The sequence below is a fragment of the Molossus molossus genome, unplaced genomic scaffold (assembly GCF_014108415.1).
Source record: "Molossus molossus isolate mMolMol1 unplaced genomic scaffold, mMolMol1.p scaffold_m16_p_8, whole genome shotgun sequence".
Taxonomy (NCBI): Eukaryota; Metazoa; Chordata; class Mammalia; order Chiroptera; family Molossidae; genus Molossus; species Molossus molossus.
In genome coordinates this window covers 6,087,526-6,106,661 of record NW_023425402.1, presented here as the reverse complement: position 1 = coordinate 6,106,661, position 19,136 = coordinate 6,087,526, and the positions used below count along the sequence as shown (strand labels likewise).

At 38.7% G+C, this 19,136-nt stretch overlaps 1 protein-coding gene across 2 annotated transcripts in view; it reads left to right on the top strand.

Moving 5' to 3' along the window:
- The window catches only part of ILRUN (inflammation and lipid regulator with UBA-like and NBR1-like domains), a 92,942-nt gene that overhangs the window by 14,774 nt on the left and 59,032 nt on the right, over window positions 1–19,136 (top strand). Inside the window, exon 1 of one of the 2 annotated variants that reach the window (XM_036248081.1) lies at window positions 16,617–16,639. The exons of the other annotated variant lie outside the window; for it this stretch is intronic. Coding sequence (XP_036103974.1) covers window positions 16,632–16,639 — 8 coding nt within the window. The 5' untranslated portion in view covers window positions 16,617–16,631. Of the gene's footprint in view, window positions 1–16,616; window positions 16,640–19,136 lie in introns of those variants that run through there. 2 annotated transcript variants of the gene reach the window in all.

Below are 19,136 nucleotides of genomic sequence, written 5' to 3'. Positions count from 1 at the left end.
ATAGTTAAGTTAAAAAGTACCGCCTCGGCTGGTTTGGCTCAGCAGTTAGAGCATTGGCCTGCGGTCCGGAGAGACCCGGGTTCGGTTCCCACTAAGGGCATGTACCTCGGTTGCAGTTTGTCCCCGGCCCTGGTTGGGGTGGTGCAGGAGGCAGCCACTCGATGTGTCCCTTTCACATCAATGTTTCTCTCTCTCTCTCTCTCTCTCTCTCCCTCCCACTCTATCTGAACAAAAAATGAAAAAATGTCCTCTGGTGAGGATAAAAAATAAAGTACCAATAAGCGAAAAGAAAACAAAGATAAACCATACTCACAAGACCGAGAGATAAACAATTTTAACTTTTTGATCTATATCTTAATATTATTGTGTGTGTGGGTATTTGAATGCTTGTGCTTGATTTACAAAAGTGGAATATTTACTGTATTCCAGATACTGTTTTCAGTGATGACATTTAGTATATAATTTAATGCTCATAATAGTTGTAGGAAATAAATACTGTTATCCTCATTTTATAGAAAAAGGAAAAGAGGCTCAGCAAGGTTAAATAACTTATTTAAAGTCACATGGGTAATAAGTGGTAGAAATAGGATTCAAATGTAAGCAACCTGGAAACAGAGTCTGTGTTTCTGACACACTGGTTTCTAGGGCTGCCATAACAAATTCCAACAAACTGGGTGGCTTGAAACAAATTTATTCTCTTACAGTTCTGGAGGTTAGAAATTCGAGATCAAGACATCAGCAGAGCATGCTTCCTCTGAAGGTCCTAGGGAAGAAACCTTCCTTACCTCCTAGCTTCTATGGCTACTGGCATTTTTTTTTTTTGGTGTCCCATGGCTTGTAGCTGCACCACTTCATAATCTCTGCCTCAGTAGTCACATGACCTTCTTCCTTGTGTGTGTCTCCAAATCTCCTGCTCCTTCGAAGGACACCAGTCATTTGGATTTAGGGCCCCAATCTAGCATGACCTCATCTTAACTAATTATATCTGCAAAGACTGTTTCCAAATAAAGTCATGTTCTGAGGTTTGGGTGGATGTGAATTTGGGGGGACACTCTTCAACCAGTATATACTATTTGTAGTCTTTTTTCACTTAATCTCTTATGAACATTTTCTCATTCTTTTTTTTTTTTTTATCCTCACCCGGGGATACTTTTCCATTTTTTGTACAGATAGAGTGGGAGGGAGAGAGAGGAAGGGGGAGAGAGAGAGAAACATCGACGTGAAGGGACACATCGAGTGGCTGCCACCCGCATGACCAACCAGGGCCGGGGACAAACTGCAACCGAAGTACGTGCCCTTAGCGGGAACCGAACCCGGGTCTCTCCGGACCGCAGGCCGACGCTCTAACCGCTGAGCAAAACTGGCCAGGGCCATTTTCTCATTCTTAATAAATAAGATTTTACACTTTTACTTTTAAAGCCTTCACAGTATTCCATTACATTGATAGAGAATTAATCCTTGTTGTTCTAGGTTGTTTTTAGTGTTTTACTAATATAAACTCAGTATTGAACATCATTGTAGCTAAATCTTTGCTTGCATCATTAATTATTTCTTTAGGATTTATTCCTAGAATTAGATTGCTGGGCTGAAGATAAACATAACTTTTGATGCTCTTAATACTTAATTGCCGAATTGCTTCCTCATACAGGTAGACTAATTAGTATTACCACCACTACTATTACATAGTGACTATTTCTTTCATACCTCATCAGTGCATCATATTATAATTAAAGTATTTTTAGTTTGTAGGTTAAAAAATATGATCTTGTTATAATTTATATTTTGTTATTCTAATGAATAGTTTTATGTGCTAAATGTCCATAGTATTTTTTTTATGAATTGACTAAACATGCCCTTTGTCCATTTTTCCATAGGGAGGTTTGCCTTTTTGGGAAATGGAAGTACCCTTTTTTCCCCTCTCACTGTAAACGTAATAATACTGAATATAAAAAACCAGCAAATTCAGAAATGTCATTGGAAGGCAATAAAGCCACTTGTAAATACAACTCAGAGCTAATCACTGTTGTTAGTTTGTGTTCATATATGTAAAGATATAGACATTTATATATGCATGTTATTACATATTTTAAGTTAAAATATAATAATATAATACATGTTGCTTTATAGGCTACCTTTCACTAAACATAGCTATCTTTTATGTCTGTTTTTCATGGTTGCTAATAATTCTATTACTTGAGTATATTCTGTAACTTATTTAAGCAGCCATTTATTGATTTTTGTTTTTCACTATTATAAATATCTGCTCACTTGCCTAATTATTTTCTTCTCTCTTTCTTAATTAAAATAAAATTGTGACATATAGCCCGTGTTTTTTAACTTAGGACAAATTCTTAGCAGTGGAACTGCTAGGTCAAGGGTATGACTTTTTTTTTTTTTTTTTTTATCCTCACCCGAGGATATTTTTCTATTTTTTGTACAGATAGAGTGGGAGGGAGAGAGAGGAAGGGAGAGAGAGTGAGAAACATCGATGTGAAGGGACACATCGAGTGGCTACCACCCGCACGACCAACCAGGGCCGGGGACAAACTGCAACTGAAGTACGTGCCCTTAGTGGGAACCGAACCCGGGTCTCTCCAGACCGCAGGCCGACGCTCTAACCGCTGAGCCAAACCGGCCAGGGCAAGGGTATGACTTTTTGAAGGTTCTTGATAAACATTGCCAGGTTGCCTCCATGAAGGATGCAACCAGTGATCTTAACAGGCATTAGAAAGCCTGCTTTATGGGAATTATAATTTTTAATTATTGTTGGGTAGATTTATCTGACAGATAAAATGTGTTAACTTGTTTTAGTTGGCATTTCCTTGATGACTGGTGAAGTCTTATGTTTTGTGGGAATGTGTGTGTTGACTATTTTTTATAGACTTTTTTTTAAATCCTCACTCGAGGACATTTTTGCATTTATCTTCAGATAGAGCAGGAGGGAGAGAGGGAGGACGAGAGAGAGAAACATCGAAACATCGATGTGAGAGAGACACATTGACTGGCTGCCACCCACATGACCCCAACTAGGGCGGGGAACAAACTGCAACCAAGATACATCTCCTTAGCAGGAACTGAACCCAGGACTCTCCAGTCTGTGGGCTGACATTCTAACTGCTGAGCCAAACTGGCCAAGGCTAGACATTTTTATTTTGTAAAAAAAATAAAAGTAAAATGAACCCCATCTTCCCATCATTTGGTTTCACTATCATTAATATTTTGGCTTTTCTCCCATCTTTTTTCTCCACCAGAACAGTATTTTAAAGCAAATTCTAGTTTCATGGTGACTACTTGTTTTGTCTTTTAAAATATAACAACTTTATTGGGGTATAATTTACCTCATAATATCATAAAATTCTCCTATTTTAAGTGTTTAATTCAGTGATTTTTGTAAATTTATAGATTTGTACAACCATCATCACAATCCAGTTTTAGAACATTTCTATCACACTAGCAAGATTCTTATGCCAGTTTGTGGTCAGTCCCAACACTCATCTCCAGCCCCAGGCAATCACATATCTGTTTTCTGTCTCTGGATTTGCCTTTTCTGGTATTTCATATAAACATACAGCATGTGGCCTTTATCCCTTTAGGGACTGGCTCCTATCCCTTAGCATAATGTTTTCAAGGTTCATCCATGTTGTAGCATTTATCATATATAGAAATTCATTCTATTTTATTGCTGAATATTATTCTGCATACATCTAAAAATAGTCATTATCATTAATAAATAATTATTCATACAGTACCAAAGATTTTTCAATGAACAGTAGTTTTTCCCTATTCTAGACTTTGTCTCTAGCCTGCCAGAGGCTGTAATGACTATCAGTCTCCTGTGCACCTTTCTGGATGTTATTCTATGTTTTAGTTTTTTTTTCTTTAATCCTCACCGAGGACATTTTTGCATTTATCTCAAGATAGAGCAGGAGGGGGAGAGGGAAGAAGAGAGAGAGAGAAACATCGACTTGAGAGAGACACATCGAGTGGTTGCCACCCACACCACCCCTACTGGGGCCAGGGACAAACTGCAACCAAGGTACGTGCCCTGAGCGGGAACCAAACCCGGGACTCTCTGGTCTCCAGGCTGACACTCTAACCCGTGGGCAAAACCGGCCAGGGCTATGTATTAGTTTTAACACTTGTAAATGTCCTTTTTTTGGGCATCTTTATCATTTTTGAAGACTGATATTTATAAGTTACATTTTGCATATGTTTTTCCAGTTTCTAATTTGTTTTAATTTCTTAAAATTTTACTTGGATATGTAATCATAAAAATAATACATATTTCTTGTGAAAAGTTTAGATAGTATGTAAATCCCTGTGTTTCCCTCCCTCATCCCACTCTCCTGAAGTAGCTGCTGTTCTTTCAGAAATATTCTTCTCTACCTGTTATATAATTATTTACCTTGGTTACCTTTTTTTTTTATTAATTAATTTTTGTTACAGATGTTTCTCCTTTTCCCCCCTTGGTTATCTTTATAATTGCATGATTTACATATAAATCTTGATATAATAAACATTTGGCAGTGTGGTTGAAGGTCGATATTTAACATATTTTCCAGATTATTAGTCAGTTTTCCATCATTTATTGAGAAATTTGCATTTCCCCATGATTTGATATTGCTATCTTTGTCACGTATCAAATGCATATATAAAGATTTAGAGCTTGCTTAGCACATGGTAACTTTTAGTTTCATTCACCCGTCTCTCATTTTAATTATTTGTAATTTGGTTAAGTCAGTTTTCAGTGTTTATGTTATTTCAGCTATTTAAATATTTATTGACCTTTGAGCCATTAGTGTACTTGGATTCATTTTCCTTTTCTGCACAACCTTTTGCTGTCCCAAGGGTAATAATTGCTTTGATTTTTGGTTTGCTATGTGTACACACACACACACACACACACACACATTTGGACTTGTTTTTGTACTTTTTCCTTTGTTGTATTGGTATGTGTGTCTGGTTTTCTATGGTTGAAGTAAGAGTTTTAATATTTACTGAAAAAGTGATTTTAAAGTAAAGTACATTTTCTTCTTGTGATTCAATTTTTGTTTTATCCAAGTTATAAATAAATGCACATAGTTTAAAGAGTAAAGTACTACTATAGGCTTGTTAAAAGGAACAGGGTTTCTAGACCCCTTTTTCATTATCTCACTCCAGAGGCAGTCTGTTTTAGTTCTTTCAACTGATTTTTGGGGCTTTTTTTTTTTTCCCTAGTTTTAATTGTCTATTGACTTCCCACAGGGCAGTGAGGATTTTGTTCTGGGTGAGCCAGTGTGGTGAAGAACAAAGTTCAGAGCTTCTGTTACTACTATTTGTGTGACCTTTGGCAAGTTATTTACCTTCTCTGTGCCTTGGTTTTCTCACATAGAAGGATAATATCAGTGTTTATTTGAGGATTAGGTAAATTAATGTGTGTGCAGATTTAGAGCTGTGCCTGGTGCACGGTAATTGTTAGTCTCACTCACCCATCTCCCATTCTCCCATTTTAATTATTTGTAATTTGGTAGTCAGTTTTCAGTGTTTATGTTGTTTTAACTATTTAAATGTTTAATGATATTTGAGCCATTTTAGTGTACTTTGATTCATTTTCTTTGCAATCTTTTGCTGGCCTCAGTGTAATCATTATCTTGATGTTTGGTTTGCTCAGTCTCTGACATTATTTTTGTTTTTACTAAGTTATCCTCTAACTCCTTACCAGTTATGAATTTCTTAATAGGTGCAGATATTTAGGTGGCCTATCAGCTTTATCTTTGAAAGTCTTTTCTAGAGCATTTGACCTACTCTGATAGGTCTTTCAGGCACACTGGGGATTGTTTTTTCACATTTTTTGGAACCTTTGTTTCTTGGACCCCACTTTAAAATTTTTTTCTGACAGTTCAGAAGAAATAAAATTTGAGACTTTAGTATTCTGAAACTATATTTTATTCTAATGCTTAGTTGATATCCCAGGTTTCAAGGTTGGATACATTTTTTTCAGGATTTTGAAGGCACTGATTCTTTGTCTGTTTTTCCCCCCTAGTGGAAATGTTGAAATATGATGCTGTTTTCATTCTTTGTTCTTTGAATAAATCCTGTTTTTTCCTCTCTCTAGAAGCTTTTGGTAACTTTACTGTGTCCCCAGAGTTCTTAAATTTGATGCTAATGCATTTTTTTGTAATTCTCACCCTAGAATATTTTTGGGCAAGGGATGGACTGCAACCGAGGTATGTGCCCTCGACCAGAATTGAACCCGCAACTTTTTGGTCTGCTGGCCAGTGGTCTAACCACTGAGCAAAACTGTCCAGGGCTTGATGCTAATGCATTTAAGCATGTATTTTTAACATTGTGCTCAGCTTTGGGGAGCCCTTTCAGTCTGGAAACTGTCTTCTTGTTTTTGCAATATTTCTTGAATCAATCCTTTGATTTCCTCCTCTTTATTTTCTCTGCTCTCTTTTCTTAGATCTCCCGTTTTTCAGGTACAGGACCTTCCGGTCTAGTCCTCTTTTCTCTTCACTTTTTGACAGTTTTTTTGCTCAGTTTTCAGGGAGATCTCTTCAGTGTTCTTCAAGTTGCATTTCTGTTTGCTCAATTTGGTCTATTTCTTTCATTTTAGATGCTTTCCCTTAAAATATGGTGGTTCTTTGATACATACTCCTATTTTAAGAAGGGGACACAAGTGGATTGGAAACTGTGTGTCTGACTGTAGGGCTTGTTAGCTGAGGGTTTAACAGCCCCACCCATTTCCTTCAGGGTGGGGAAGTCACTAGGCCCTGCAGTGTTTAAACTATATTAGGGGATCTGAGGTCTAACTGTTGGGTTTAGGCAAATGCATAACTTCTTTTATTTTTATGCATATCTTCACCTTCACTTGAAGGGTAACCTGGTGTTGTTAATTTCTGAACCTTTGGGGCATCCTCATTTTTTTAAATGTATTTATTTATTTACTTTTTTGTTAATCCTCACTTGAGGATTTTTTCCCATTGACTTTTAGAGAGAGTGGAAAGGAGGAGGGTAGGGGGAGAGAGAGAGAGAAACATCGATGTGAGAGAGAGAGACTTAGAATGGTTGCCTCCCGTGTGACCCCGACCAGTTCTGGGGGTGGAACCTGCAACCCGGGTACATGCCCTTGACTGGGAATCGAGCCTGCGATACTTCTGTGCATGGGCCACTGCTCTATCCACTGAGCCACAATGACCAGACAGGGTGGGGATCCTCATTTAAAATTGGGTTATTTCTCTACCATTTCCCATTGTTGGTTGAGGAGGATTCAGCTTGTTCAGGTTGGCCAAGTCACTATCACTTGTCTACTGTCCAGAGCCCCAAATGTTGTTTCCTCACTTGTTCACTCTGTCCTTGTGAATTTATGAATTTAAAAAAAATTTTACTTCAGTTCATTTGGACTGCTGTAATAAAAACACCACAGCCTGTGGCTTATAAACAGTGGAAGTTATTTCTTACAGATCTGGAGGCTGGGAAGTCCAAAATCAACGTGCCAGCAGATCTGATGTCTAGTGAGGGCTCAATTCCTGATTCAAAGATGACCTACTTCTTCTTGTAATCCCACATAGCGGAATGGTTGAGGGAGCTCTCTGGGGTGTTCTCTATAAGGACACTAATCCCATTGATAAGGTCTCCACACTCATGACCTAATTACCCCCAAGGCCCCACCTCTTAATACCATCACACTGGGGCTTAGGATTTCAGTGAATTTTGGGGAGACAAAAACATTCATTCAGCCAATAACACTATTTTAGGAGGGTTTGGGGAGAGAGCTGAGACTAGTGATGCAAATTTTTTTTTTATCCTCACCCGAGGACATTTTTTCATGTTTTGTTCAGATAGAGCGGGAAGGAGAGAGGGGAAGAGAGGGAGAGAGAAACATCGATGTGAAAGGTACACATCGAGTGGTTGCCACCCGCACAACCCAACCAGGGCCGGGGACAAACTGCAACTGAGGTACGTGCCCTTAGTGGGAACTGAACCTGGGTCTCTTCGGACCACAGGCCGACGCTCTAAACGCTGAGCCAAACCAACCAGGGCCCAGTGATGCAATTTTTAATTGGAAGCTGAAAACATTGGAGTTACATCTAAAATTTTTTATATTTTACATGATTTATGTGATTGGATATGGTAAAAATTTCTGTATGCCAATAGAATAATTTAAAAAACATTTTTGAGAGAGAGACATTAATTTGTTGTTCCACTTATGTATGCATTCATTGGTTGATTCTTGTATGTTCCTTGACCAGAGATCGAACCCACAACCTTGTGTATTGGGATGACACTCTAACAATCTGAGCTACCTATTGATTAAGTTGTGATAATAATATATACAGATAGCTTTCCTTCACCAAAATGGATCTGCTTTTACTTGAAGGATAAAGAACAAGTTATAAATGGCTAACTCTGGCTGATGGAATTATTGTTGGTTTTTATTTTCTTTTTTATACTTTAATTCTTAAATTTTCTACAATGAATATGAATTACTTTGTAATTAGAAAAAATAATACCTAAGTAGAGAGAAAATTATTAATCATATCCTTGGATAAAAATTGGTCTTAGGCCCTGGCCAGTTTGGCTGAGCGGTTAGAGCGTCCGCCTGCGGTCCAGAGAGACCCGGGTTCGGTTCCCGCTAAGGGCACGTACTTCGGTTGCAGTTTGTCCCCGGCCCTGGTTGGTCGTGCGGGTGGCAGCCACTTGATGTGTCCCTTCATGTCGATGTTTCTCACTCTCTCTCCCTTTCTCTTTCTCCCTCCCATTCTATCTGTACAAAAAATGGAAAAATATCCTCGGGTGAGGATAAAAAAAAAAAAATTGGTCTTAGGTGCTCTTTTATCCTTAATCTGTCAGAGTTGTGCTTGTCCTTTACCTTTTAAAGTCATCTGCATCTAGGAACACTAATATTGGGGTGTGTGTGCTTTGCAGAGATCATTCTGATCTATCTCCCCCAATTCTTTATTTTGAAAAATTTCAAAACTATAGAAGAGTTGAAAGACTAGTGCAATGCCTGTATAAGTAACATTTTACTACATTTGCTTTATTTTTAAGCACCTTTATTGAATTATAATTTACATATCATAAATTAACCCTTTTTAATGGGATAATTGAATTTTGTTTGTTTATAGAGCTGAGCAACCATCACTATGCTCCAGTAATATATTTTCATCATTCCAGGAAGATGTTTTCTGCCTATTGACAGTTAATCACTATTTTCACTCCAACCTTAGACAATCACTAATCTTTTTTCTGTCTCTAAATAATTGCCTTTTCTTCATTTTTTATATCAGTGGAATCATATACTATGTGATCTTTTGTATCTGGCTTCTGTCATTTAGCATAATGTTTATGAGGTTCATCTATGTTTTAGCATGTATCAGTATTCTGCTCATTTTTATTGCTGAGTGGTATTTCATTTTATGAATATACTACAATTTGTTTATCCATTTACTAGTTGATGGACATTTAGGTTGTTTGTGCTTTTTGGCTATTATTAATAAAACTGCTGTGAACATTCTCTTGCAAGACTTTGTGTGGATGTGTGTTTTAATTTCTTTTGGGTAGCTACCTAGGAATGGGTTACTATTTGCATAGCAAAGTTGTGTTTACTTTTTAAAGAAATTGCCAAACTGTTTTTCAAAGTAACTACCATTTTACATTCCCACCAGCAATGTATGCGAGCTCTCTCTCTCTGGATTTAATACATTTCCCCCACCCCTGAACCATTTGAAATAAATTGCAGACATCAGGACATTGACCTGTTGGCCCTTAAGCAAAAGGTGTTATCCTACATAACTGCATTATCATTATCAGTCCCAAGGAATTTAGCATGTAAACAATAGTATTGTTTATATACAGTCCATATCTAGATTTCCTGTTCCCACAATGCCCTTTAAAACCTCCTCACCCCAATCCAGCATCTTCTCAAGCATCTCATGTTTCATTTGGTTGTCATGTCTCTTCAGCTGTCTTGAATCTAGAACAGTTCCCTCACTTTTGTCATTTGAATGTTTTATGTCATTAACATTTTCTAAGAGTCCAGGCCAGTTCTCTAGAGTGTCCCATATTGTTGATTAGTGTGATTATTTTCTCACAATTAGATTCAGGTTTAACTTTTTTTGTTGTTGCTAGAAATAATACATAGATGATTCTGTGTCTTTCATTGTATCACATCAGGAGGCATGTGCTAAATTAGAGTATTTGGTTAAGATAATGTCCACCTGTTTTTCTCCTTTGTAATAAGTAATCTATGAGAGACTGTGAGGGTATCGTTTTTTTTCCCCCCTGTAATATTTCTTCCATCTTTTTTAGTATCCATTAACCATCCTTTCTGGGTCATTTATTGCATAAGTGGTTGCAAAAAAAGTAATTTTCTAATTCTGTTGTTTTTTTTTCCCCTCACCCGAGGACATTTTTCCATTTTTTGTTCAGATAGAGCGGGAGGGAGAGAGAGGAAGAGAGAGAGAGAGAGAAACATCGATGTGAGGGGACACATCAAGTGGCTGCCACCCGCACGACCAACCAGGGCCGGGGACAAACTGCAACCGAGGTACGAGCCCCTAGTGGGAACCGAACCCGGGTCTCTCTGTACCGCAGGCCGACGCTCCCAACCGCTGAGCCAAACCGGCCAGGGCTAATTCTGTTGTTCTTTATTTATTAGTTGATGGTCGCCTATAAAGATACTGCTAATTTTTTAAATGGAATTTATCAAATTAGATTCATGAAGGATTTTATGGTGAAAGAAGCAAACTTTTGGTTATTTTTTTAGTATATCTTAATAGCGTAGACTTAAGTGTATTTGCCTTACCATCTGAAGAAAGAGATCTTGAGTTTGTGAAGCTTGAAATACAGAAACTCCTTTGCTGTGTTTCCATTATTTGGGATGTTTGCTGCTTTTTCTCTTTGAGAGACTACTCTTTTTCAGGAAGAATCTGAAAAGGCTACAGATAAGTTGTTTTTTTCTCAGTTTTTCTTTTTTTGTGGTATGTGCCCCTAGCAGGAACTAAACCCTGGACTCTCTGGTCCACAGACCAACGCTCAACCGCTGAGCCAAACTTGCCAGGGCTTTATTTTTCTTTATAAACCAAATTGGATTGTTCTCCCCCATGTTTCTTTGGATGGTTTTGTGATTTTTTTTTTTTTTTTGGTAGTAATTTAACTGGTGTTAATTATGCGGTGTCATGCAAAAGAGCTATTTGGCATGACAAAATATCCTCACCAGAGGATATTTTTCCATTGGTTTTTTTTTTAGATAGAGTGGAAGTGGGGGGTGAGAGAGAGAAACGTCGAAGTGAGAGACATTTTAATTGGTTCCCTCCACATGACCCTGACCAGAACTGGGGATCGAACCTGCAACTCACATACGTGCCCTTAACTAGGAATCGAACTTAGGACCCTTTGGCCTGTGGGCTGACACTCCAAACACTGAGCCAAACTAGCCAGGGCCAAAGTAGCTATTTTTTAAAATAATGATTTTGGTAATGTATAAGAAATGTCATAGTTGAATGAGGTGTCTAAACCTGTCTTCTTATCATCCCTATTGCTGGTTGTCTAGAACATGAAAACGTTAACAGAGTTTGTGAGATTGTTTTCAAGTATCACAGTAGTTTTGGAGGAAATCTTTACTGTCTTTCTTGTTTTCTTAATGATTATTTGCTACTAAAAATGACAGCAATCTCTGATGTATTTATACTGTAATTTTATTAGTTTTAAAGGAAAAAGTGGTATCCAGGTTTGTGAACTGTCATAGTCTGACTTATCATATTCTTTCTCCAAGTGAAGTCTGATTTAATATAGTCCCCTAGTTATAAGTATGTAGCTTTTTAAAGGTACCTATCTCACATGTACCAGACAAATATAGCTACAGAGTATTTGAAGATGGGTTGGCTGCAGAATGAGTAGAGTTGGCATTAATGCCATGTGGCATTATTTGGTAGTGATGGTAACATTGTTTTGGTTTTGCTCATCATATTAAATAGAACTTGACCAAGGATTATTTACCATTTTGTTCTCAGAGAATAAGATTGATAACATAGGGCCTTAGATTATTTTATATGTGTACCCTAGTATGCAATTTTGGAGGTGAAATACACTGAGGTATACTTTTGTATTATCTCCAAAGATGATGATGTCACCGTTGTTCTCTAGGGGAGATGAAACTGAAGAGGTTTGAAGCTGACCCCGGTAGCACACCATCAGTAAATCTCAGAGGCAAGACACATTAGACAGGTGTGGAGCATTTTAATCAAAGGTATATGTAAAAGGTGTGGGGTATTTCTTTTCAAAGCCCGTTCTTTCTTTTTAAATGTATGTAGAAACAGCAGCTAGATTTTTTTTTCCTTTGTTGATTGTAGAGAGAGAGAGCTAGAAACATCGGTGAGAGAACATCGATTGGCTGCCTCCTGCATGCCCCCCACTGGGGATTGGGCCCACAACCTGGGCATGTGCCCTGACTGAGAATTGAACCAGTGACCTCTTGGTGCATGGGTTGATGCTCAACCACTGAGCCACACTGACTGGGCTCAACAGCTAGATTTATGAATGGAGTGCTTGCTCTATAGTTTAGCTTTTTTTTTTTTATTCTCACCCAAGAACACTTTTGCATTCATCTTCAGATATAGCAGGAGGGAGAGAGGGAGGAAGAGAGAGAAAGAAACATCGACGTGAGAGAGAAACATCGACGTGAGAGAGATACATCGACTGGTTGCCACCCACACGATCCCAACCGGGGCCGGGGACAAACTGCAACCAAGGTACGTGCCCTTAGAGGGAACTGAACCTGGGACTCTGGTCTGTGGGCTGACGGGGCTATAGTTTAGCTTTTTTGCACTTTTTATCTTTTGGTTTGTTTGTTTGTTAATTCTCACCTGAGAATATTTTTGAGCGTTAGGGGGGAGAGAGAGAGAGAAATACCAATGTGAGAGAGAGACATCTATTGGCTGCTTCCCTCATGCTTAGTGCCAGGGATCTAACCTGCAACTCAGGTATGTGCCCTTGACGGGGAATTGAACCCGAGACCCTTCAGTGCACTGGCTGATGTGCAACACCAGCTAGGGCACTTTTTATCTTTTTTAAAAATCAAAAGCTATGTTTTTGTTAGAAAATAGCTTTCTGACTAGTTTGTTGGATAAGATCTTTTTAGTAAATTCCTTGTTAGGTGAGAACAGTTGTGTAAACTGTATTTATAAATTTACTGGATCATTTCATAACTCCTACTGAATTGATTTTAGAGAGAGGGTGAGAGAGACAGAAACATCGATGAGAGAGAGCATCGATTGGCCGCCTCTGGCATGCCCACTGGTGATCGGGCCCACAATCTGGACATGTGCCCTGATGGGGAATTGAACCAGTGACCTCTTGGTGCAAGGGCCGATGCTCAGCCAGTGAGCCACACCGGCTGGACATATAACTGCTGCTTCAAATTATGTCCCAAAGAAAGTTTCATGGCCCTGATCAGGTAGCTCAGTTGATTAGAGTTGTCCTGATACACCAAGGGTTGTGGGTTCCATACTAGAAACAACCAGTGAGTGCATGAATAGGAGGAACAACAGATCAGTGTTTCTCTCTCTCTCCCCCTTCCATTCGCTCTTTAAAAAATAAGAAAAAAAGTAATGAAAGTTTCATGAACAGCAGTAAACCACAGTGTTTTTTGTTTATGAAGGTAGGTTTGTCTGAATCACATTTTGGGTTATATATATTTTCATGTCTTCTCTAGGCTAGTGTTGTAGTAACTTTAAAAATTTTAGTTACCACTGAGCCTAATGATTTTCAGGAAGTATCTGTGGCAGTTAAATTCTGGGGCACTGTGGGGAAGCAACAAAAATGGAAGTTATTTCTAAACATGTATCTTTAATGGATATATGAATTCTTGAAAGCAGAATTATGATGAAGGAAATGACTCAGCAGAAAACAGCACCTTTTAAAATTTTAATCTTTCTTTAATCTGCCTGCATATTCAGTTTTTTCTTTTCATATATACAGTAAAGTAGAAAGAATAATACAATGAATAGCCATTGTATTAGTTTTTTAGCTATTGTGATAAATGACCACAAACTTTGTGGTTAAAAAAACCCACCAATTTTTTATTTTATAGTTATAGAGTACAGAAGTTCAAAATTGGTCTCGCTGGGCCAGAATGAAGGTGTTATCATGTCTGTTCTTGCTGGAGAATCCATTACTTGCTTTTTCCTGCTTCTAGGGGCCACATATATTCCTGGGTTTATGGCCTCATTTCTCCATCATCAAAGCCAGCAGGCTGTGCAAGTCCTCATTGCTGTCCCTCTGGTTCTATCTTCCAGTTCTCTCTCTCACTCTTAAGGAAGTGATTACATCAAATTTACCTGGATAATCCAGGATAATTTCCCTATTTTCAGATCAGCTGATTAGCAAACCTAATTCCCCTCTGCCGTGTAGCATAACATGTTTACACGTTATGGGGATTAGGACATTACTGAGGTGATGACAGTGTTCTAAACATGGTCATGGTTTTAGTCTTTTACTAAAGTCATTGAATTGTACAATTGAAATGGGTAAATTTTATGCTATGTAAGTTTTACTTCAGTGAAGTTGTGTGTGGTTTTGTTTGTTTGTTTTTAAACTTTTAGGTGTTCTTCTTTGCTCTTAGGAGTAAGTGTGAATTTCTTAATCCAGCAAGTACATGAAAAGATGTTTAAGATAATTAGTAAATGCAAATCAAAACCACAGTCAGATATCACTTTACATTCACGAGGATGGCTGTAAAAAAAAGAAATTAAGTGTTGATGAAGGTGTGGAGAAATAGGAACACTCATACATTGCTGGTGGAAATGTAAATAAAATGGTTCAGCTACCATGGAAAACAGTTTGGTGGTTCTTTTTTTCTTATCCTCACCTGAGGACATTTTTCCATTTTTTGTTCAGATAGAGTGGGAGGGAGAGAGAGGAAGGGAGAGAGAGAGAGAGAGAAACATCGACGTGAAACATCGAGTGGCTGCCACCCACACGACCAACCAGGGCCGGGGACAAACTGCAACCGAGGTACACACCCTTAGCGGGAACTGAACCCGGGTCTCTCTGGACCGCAGGCTGATGCTCCAACCACTGAGCCAAACTGGTTAGGGCCAGTTTGGTGGTTCTTAAAAAGTTAAACATAGAATTACCTTAATGACTTAGCAGTTCTACTCTTGGTTATATATTCAAAGAAATAAACACATATATATGCCCACACAGACATACGTACATGAATGTTTATAGCAACATTACTCATAATAGTCAAAAGGTAGAAACATCCCAATGTCCATCAACAGATGAATGGATAAACAAAATATGGTATGTATATACAATGGAATATTATTCAGCCATAAAAAGCAATGAAATATTGATACATGCTTCCATTTGGAATTAATCTTGAAAGCATTTTGCTAAGTGAAAGAAACCAGGCACAGGCATATTGATTGTATGATTTCTTGTATACAAATTATCCAGAACAGGCAAATTTATAGAGACAGAAAGCAGATTAGTTGTTTCCAGGGGATGGGGAGAAGAAAAACTGAGGAAGGAATGGAATAGGGTGTTCTTTTTTTTTTATTTTTTATTTTGGGGGTAAGTCTATTTGATCATCCAAGGGGAACTGTGATGAGGAAGGAAGCATTATGGCAGAAGGTGGATTCCTGGGAAATGCCAAACTTTAAGGGGCAACAGGAAATAGAAGCAGGAAGCATCCTGAGAAGGAACTAGAGGAGACCCTAGAGAAAGCTATGTAAGTGGGTCATCTCCTTCCTATTGGGACCATGACTCCTACAAAGATCAAATGAGTCTGCTGGGTTTGGCCATGAGAAATTCACAGGTTATTTTGGTGAGAGCCAGTCGCCAGTATCCAAGAGAGGGGTGTCGTGGGTGGCAGGCTAAAGTGGACAAAGGAGGTGAGGAAATGAGAGGGAGAATAGATTGGTTTTCAGAGAAGACTGGCTGTGAAAGATGGAGAAAATATTGTTGTGGCACAACAGAGTCAAAGACCACTAGAGAATTGAAGTCCAAATAAGAGCCTTTTATTAGCCGGCCGGCGTCTGGTTCCGAACACCCCTGTGTCTTTGGAGATCAGCTGGAGTGTTCTTAATAGGTATGATGTGATGAAAAAGTTTTGTGACTAGAGAGGTGGTGTTTTCACAGCATTGTGAATGCACTAAATGCCACTAAGTTAAATACTTTTAAAGTAATTGTATGCTATGTGTATTTTACCCCAGTTTGTTTTAAAGGAAAAGTAGTTTGATTCTGACATATTAATCAAAGGCACTTAGAAACTGAATTCCTACAATGCCAGTCTTGAATTTCTGTGTCCTATATTGTATTTGGTTGTTATATCTTTTTAAATCTAGAACAGTGCCACTACCTTGCCTTTTCATGGTGGAATACTTGTTTTTTACTTTCTATTTGGAAAAGGTACAATTGCTATGATAATTAGAAGGACCAGTTCTAACAAAATAATAAGATTTGTGGGTCAATAAATAGCCAGGAAGAGAGAAGAAATAATCTTGAATTTACTAGGTCTCTGAGAAGTGAGTAAATGATGGTGTGACCCCGGCTGGATAGCTCAGTTGGTTAGCGTGTCCTCCCTATAGGCCAAGATTGCTGGTTGCCAGTCGCCAGTTGGGGCACACACAAGAAGCAACTAATAAATGCATAAGTAAGTGGAACAACAAATTGATGTTCTTCTCTCCCTCCCCTTCCCTCTCCCTTTGTCTTTCCCTCTTCCTTCTCTCTTCCTCTCCCTCTAAAATCAGTTTAAAAAAATGCTGATGTGAACTTTGTTGCTCCTCATAATGAAATTTTCCACAAGTTATTTCTTTTTTCTTACTGTCTTTTTTTTTTTTTTTTATCCTCACCCGAGGACATTTTTCCATTTTTTTTTTTTGTTCAGGTAGAATGGGAGGGAGAGAGGAACAGAGAGAGAGAGAGAGAGAGAGAAACATCGATGTGAAAGGGACACATCGAGTTGCTGCCACCCACACGACTGACCAGAGCCGGGGACAAACTGCAACCGAGGTACGTGCCCTTAGCGGGAACCAAACCCGGGTCTCTCAGGACTGCAGGCCGACGCTTTAACCGCTGAGCCAAACCGGCCAGGGCTACTGTCTTTATATATTAAATAGTATTCATGAGTTAATATTTAGGTTTTAAAATATTGAGAGTCTTATTTAGCCCAACTCCTATTCTCTACCTGCAGTCATCTTTTTGTTTTAATGAAATTCTCAGTTCCTTTTCAGGTCTTAAAATTCACAATAGTCATAAATACATATTTTTTTGGTCCCTCTTTTTGGTCTTCCATGTTAGATTCCAGTTGAGTTGATGTTGAAAAGCCCTAGTAAGAACTGTCATCTGTTTTGCTGATCGCCTTTTTAGTCAAGTTTTTCAGTCACTCAGAGATAGGAAAACCATCTTGATTTCTGTTGAGGGAAACTTCTAAGTATTGCTTGAAGCCCAGAGACACTATTGTTCTTGCTTCATTGGATTGGTTCATTATTCTGATTTCCTGATTTTATCTGTTTTCTTTGCCATTTAAAATATTTTTACCTTTTTAACCATTTTTAAGTGTATAGTTTTGTGGCATTAAGTATATTCACGGTGTTGTGCAATCACTGTGAATGTACTTAATTCGTTTTAGCCTGTGCCTTTTTTCTCTACTGTTGTACTGCCTCCTTTAGTTCTTTTTTAACTATCTGAAATCAGATTAAAAACTTCAGCAAAACCACTGAAGGAACCTGGAAGTTTAAACTTGCAGACTGGGAAGAAAGTGTTTTCCCTTTCCCATCTCAGCCAGCTCTGTTTCATGTAGAATACCTTGTTGGCTAATAATAGCTGAGTATGTTGTTTTGAACGGGAATATATGCTATCATGTCTATTTGTTCTTACACTGAATTGGAGCTGTTTGGTGTATTCCTGCTGTTTCTTTCTTTCTTTTTTTCCTGCAGTTTCTTGACCCAGTGAATTAGTGATTGAAATGGTCCAAGTGCAGAGGAGCCATGTACCCACATTTTGACCTCTGTACCTGCCTGATGGATCAGAGCACCACTGGACTAAAGTCCACTCTCCACCTTGTACTAGGGAAATGAATTTGCTTTGTCATCCTCCACTCCTGCTTTCTGCCAGGAGTCCAGTTTACTACTTTCAGTTTCACTTTGGGCTTTAAAAATCTATCTTTATCTTTCTCTGGCTGAATTACCTATATAATGTAGGTATAAATAAGCCGTTTTGTTGGCTTGGCTCTGGGGTGTGTTGGGTTGTATGCAATATTTGAGAAGGGGAATAAATCTGCCTAAGGTAGGGTAGCTGGATTTTTCAACTTGTTAGTGTTTCTTCTACTGCAGTGGTCTTAGTCCTGTCTGGTAACAGGCAGAGCCAAGAGGTGAAATATGACACAGACTGGGGATGAGAATTGGCAGTTGTCCTGAGTGCACAGTTTCTTCCCTTCCAAGTATATTTTACAGCCAAGGGAACAGAAAACAAGTCAGCAGGATACTTGCTGGAGACTTGAAGCAGAAAAATGATTGTTTTTAAAATTCTCACCTAAGGACGTGCTAAGAGAGGGTTGTGGTCAGGGCAGGGGTAGAGAAAGAAAAAAATCATGTGAGAGAGAAACATCAATTGATTGCCTTCCTTTCTTTTCCTGACTGGGGATTAAACCCACAACCCAGGTATGTGCCCTGACCAGGAATCGAACCAGCAACCTTTCAGTGCACAGGAAGATGCTCAACCAATTGAGCCAACCGGGCAGAAAAGTTATCTTTATAAAAAGTTGGACACAGCCCTGGCCAGTTTGGCTCAGCGGTTTTTGGAGCATTGACGGTGGACCAGAGAGTCCCAGGTTCGGTTCCCGCTAAGGGCATGTGCCTGGTTGGGGTTTTGCGGGTGGCATCCAGTTGATGTGTCTCATATCGATGTTTCTCTTTCTCTTCCTCCCTCTCTCCCTCCCACTCTGTCTGAAGATAAATGCAAAAATGTCCTTAAGTGGGGATTAAAGAAAAGCTGGAGACAAGCTTTTATAAAAAGTTTTCAGAAGAACAAAATGCAAACAACTTTTTTGATCCCTAAGTGTAAGGCTGATTCCAGATACACTCCTAAGCCTGTTTGTAGGAGGAAAGGGCTGGGCTTCCCCAAATTTGACCAGTCATATAGTCTTCTCT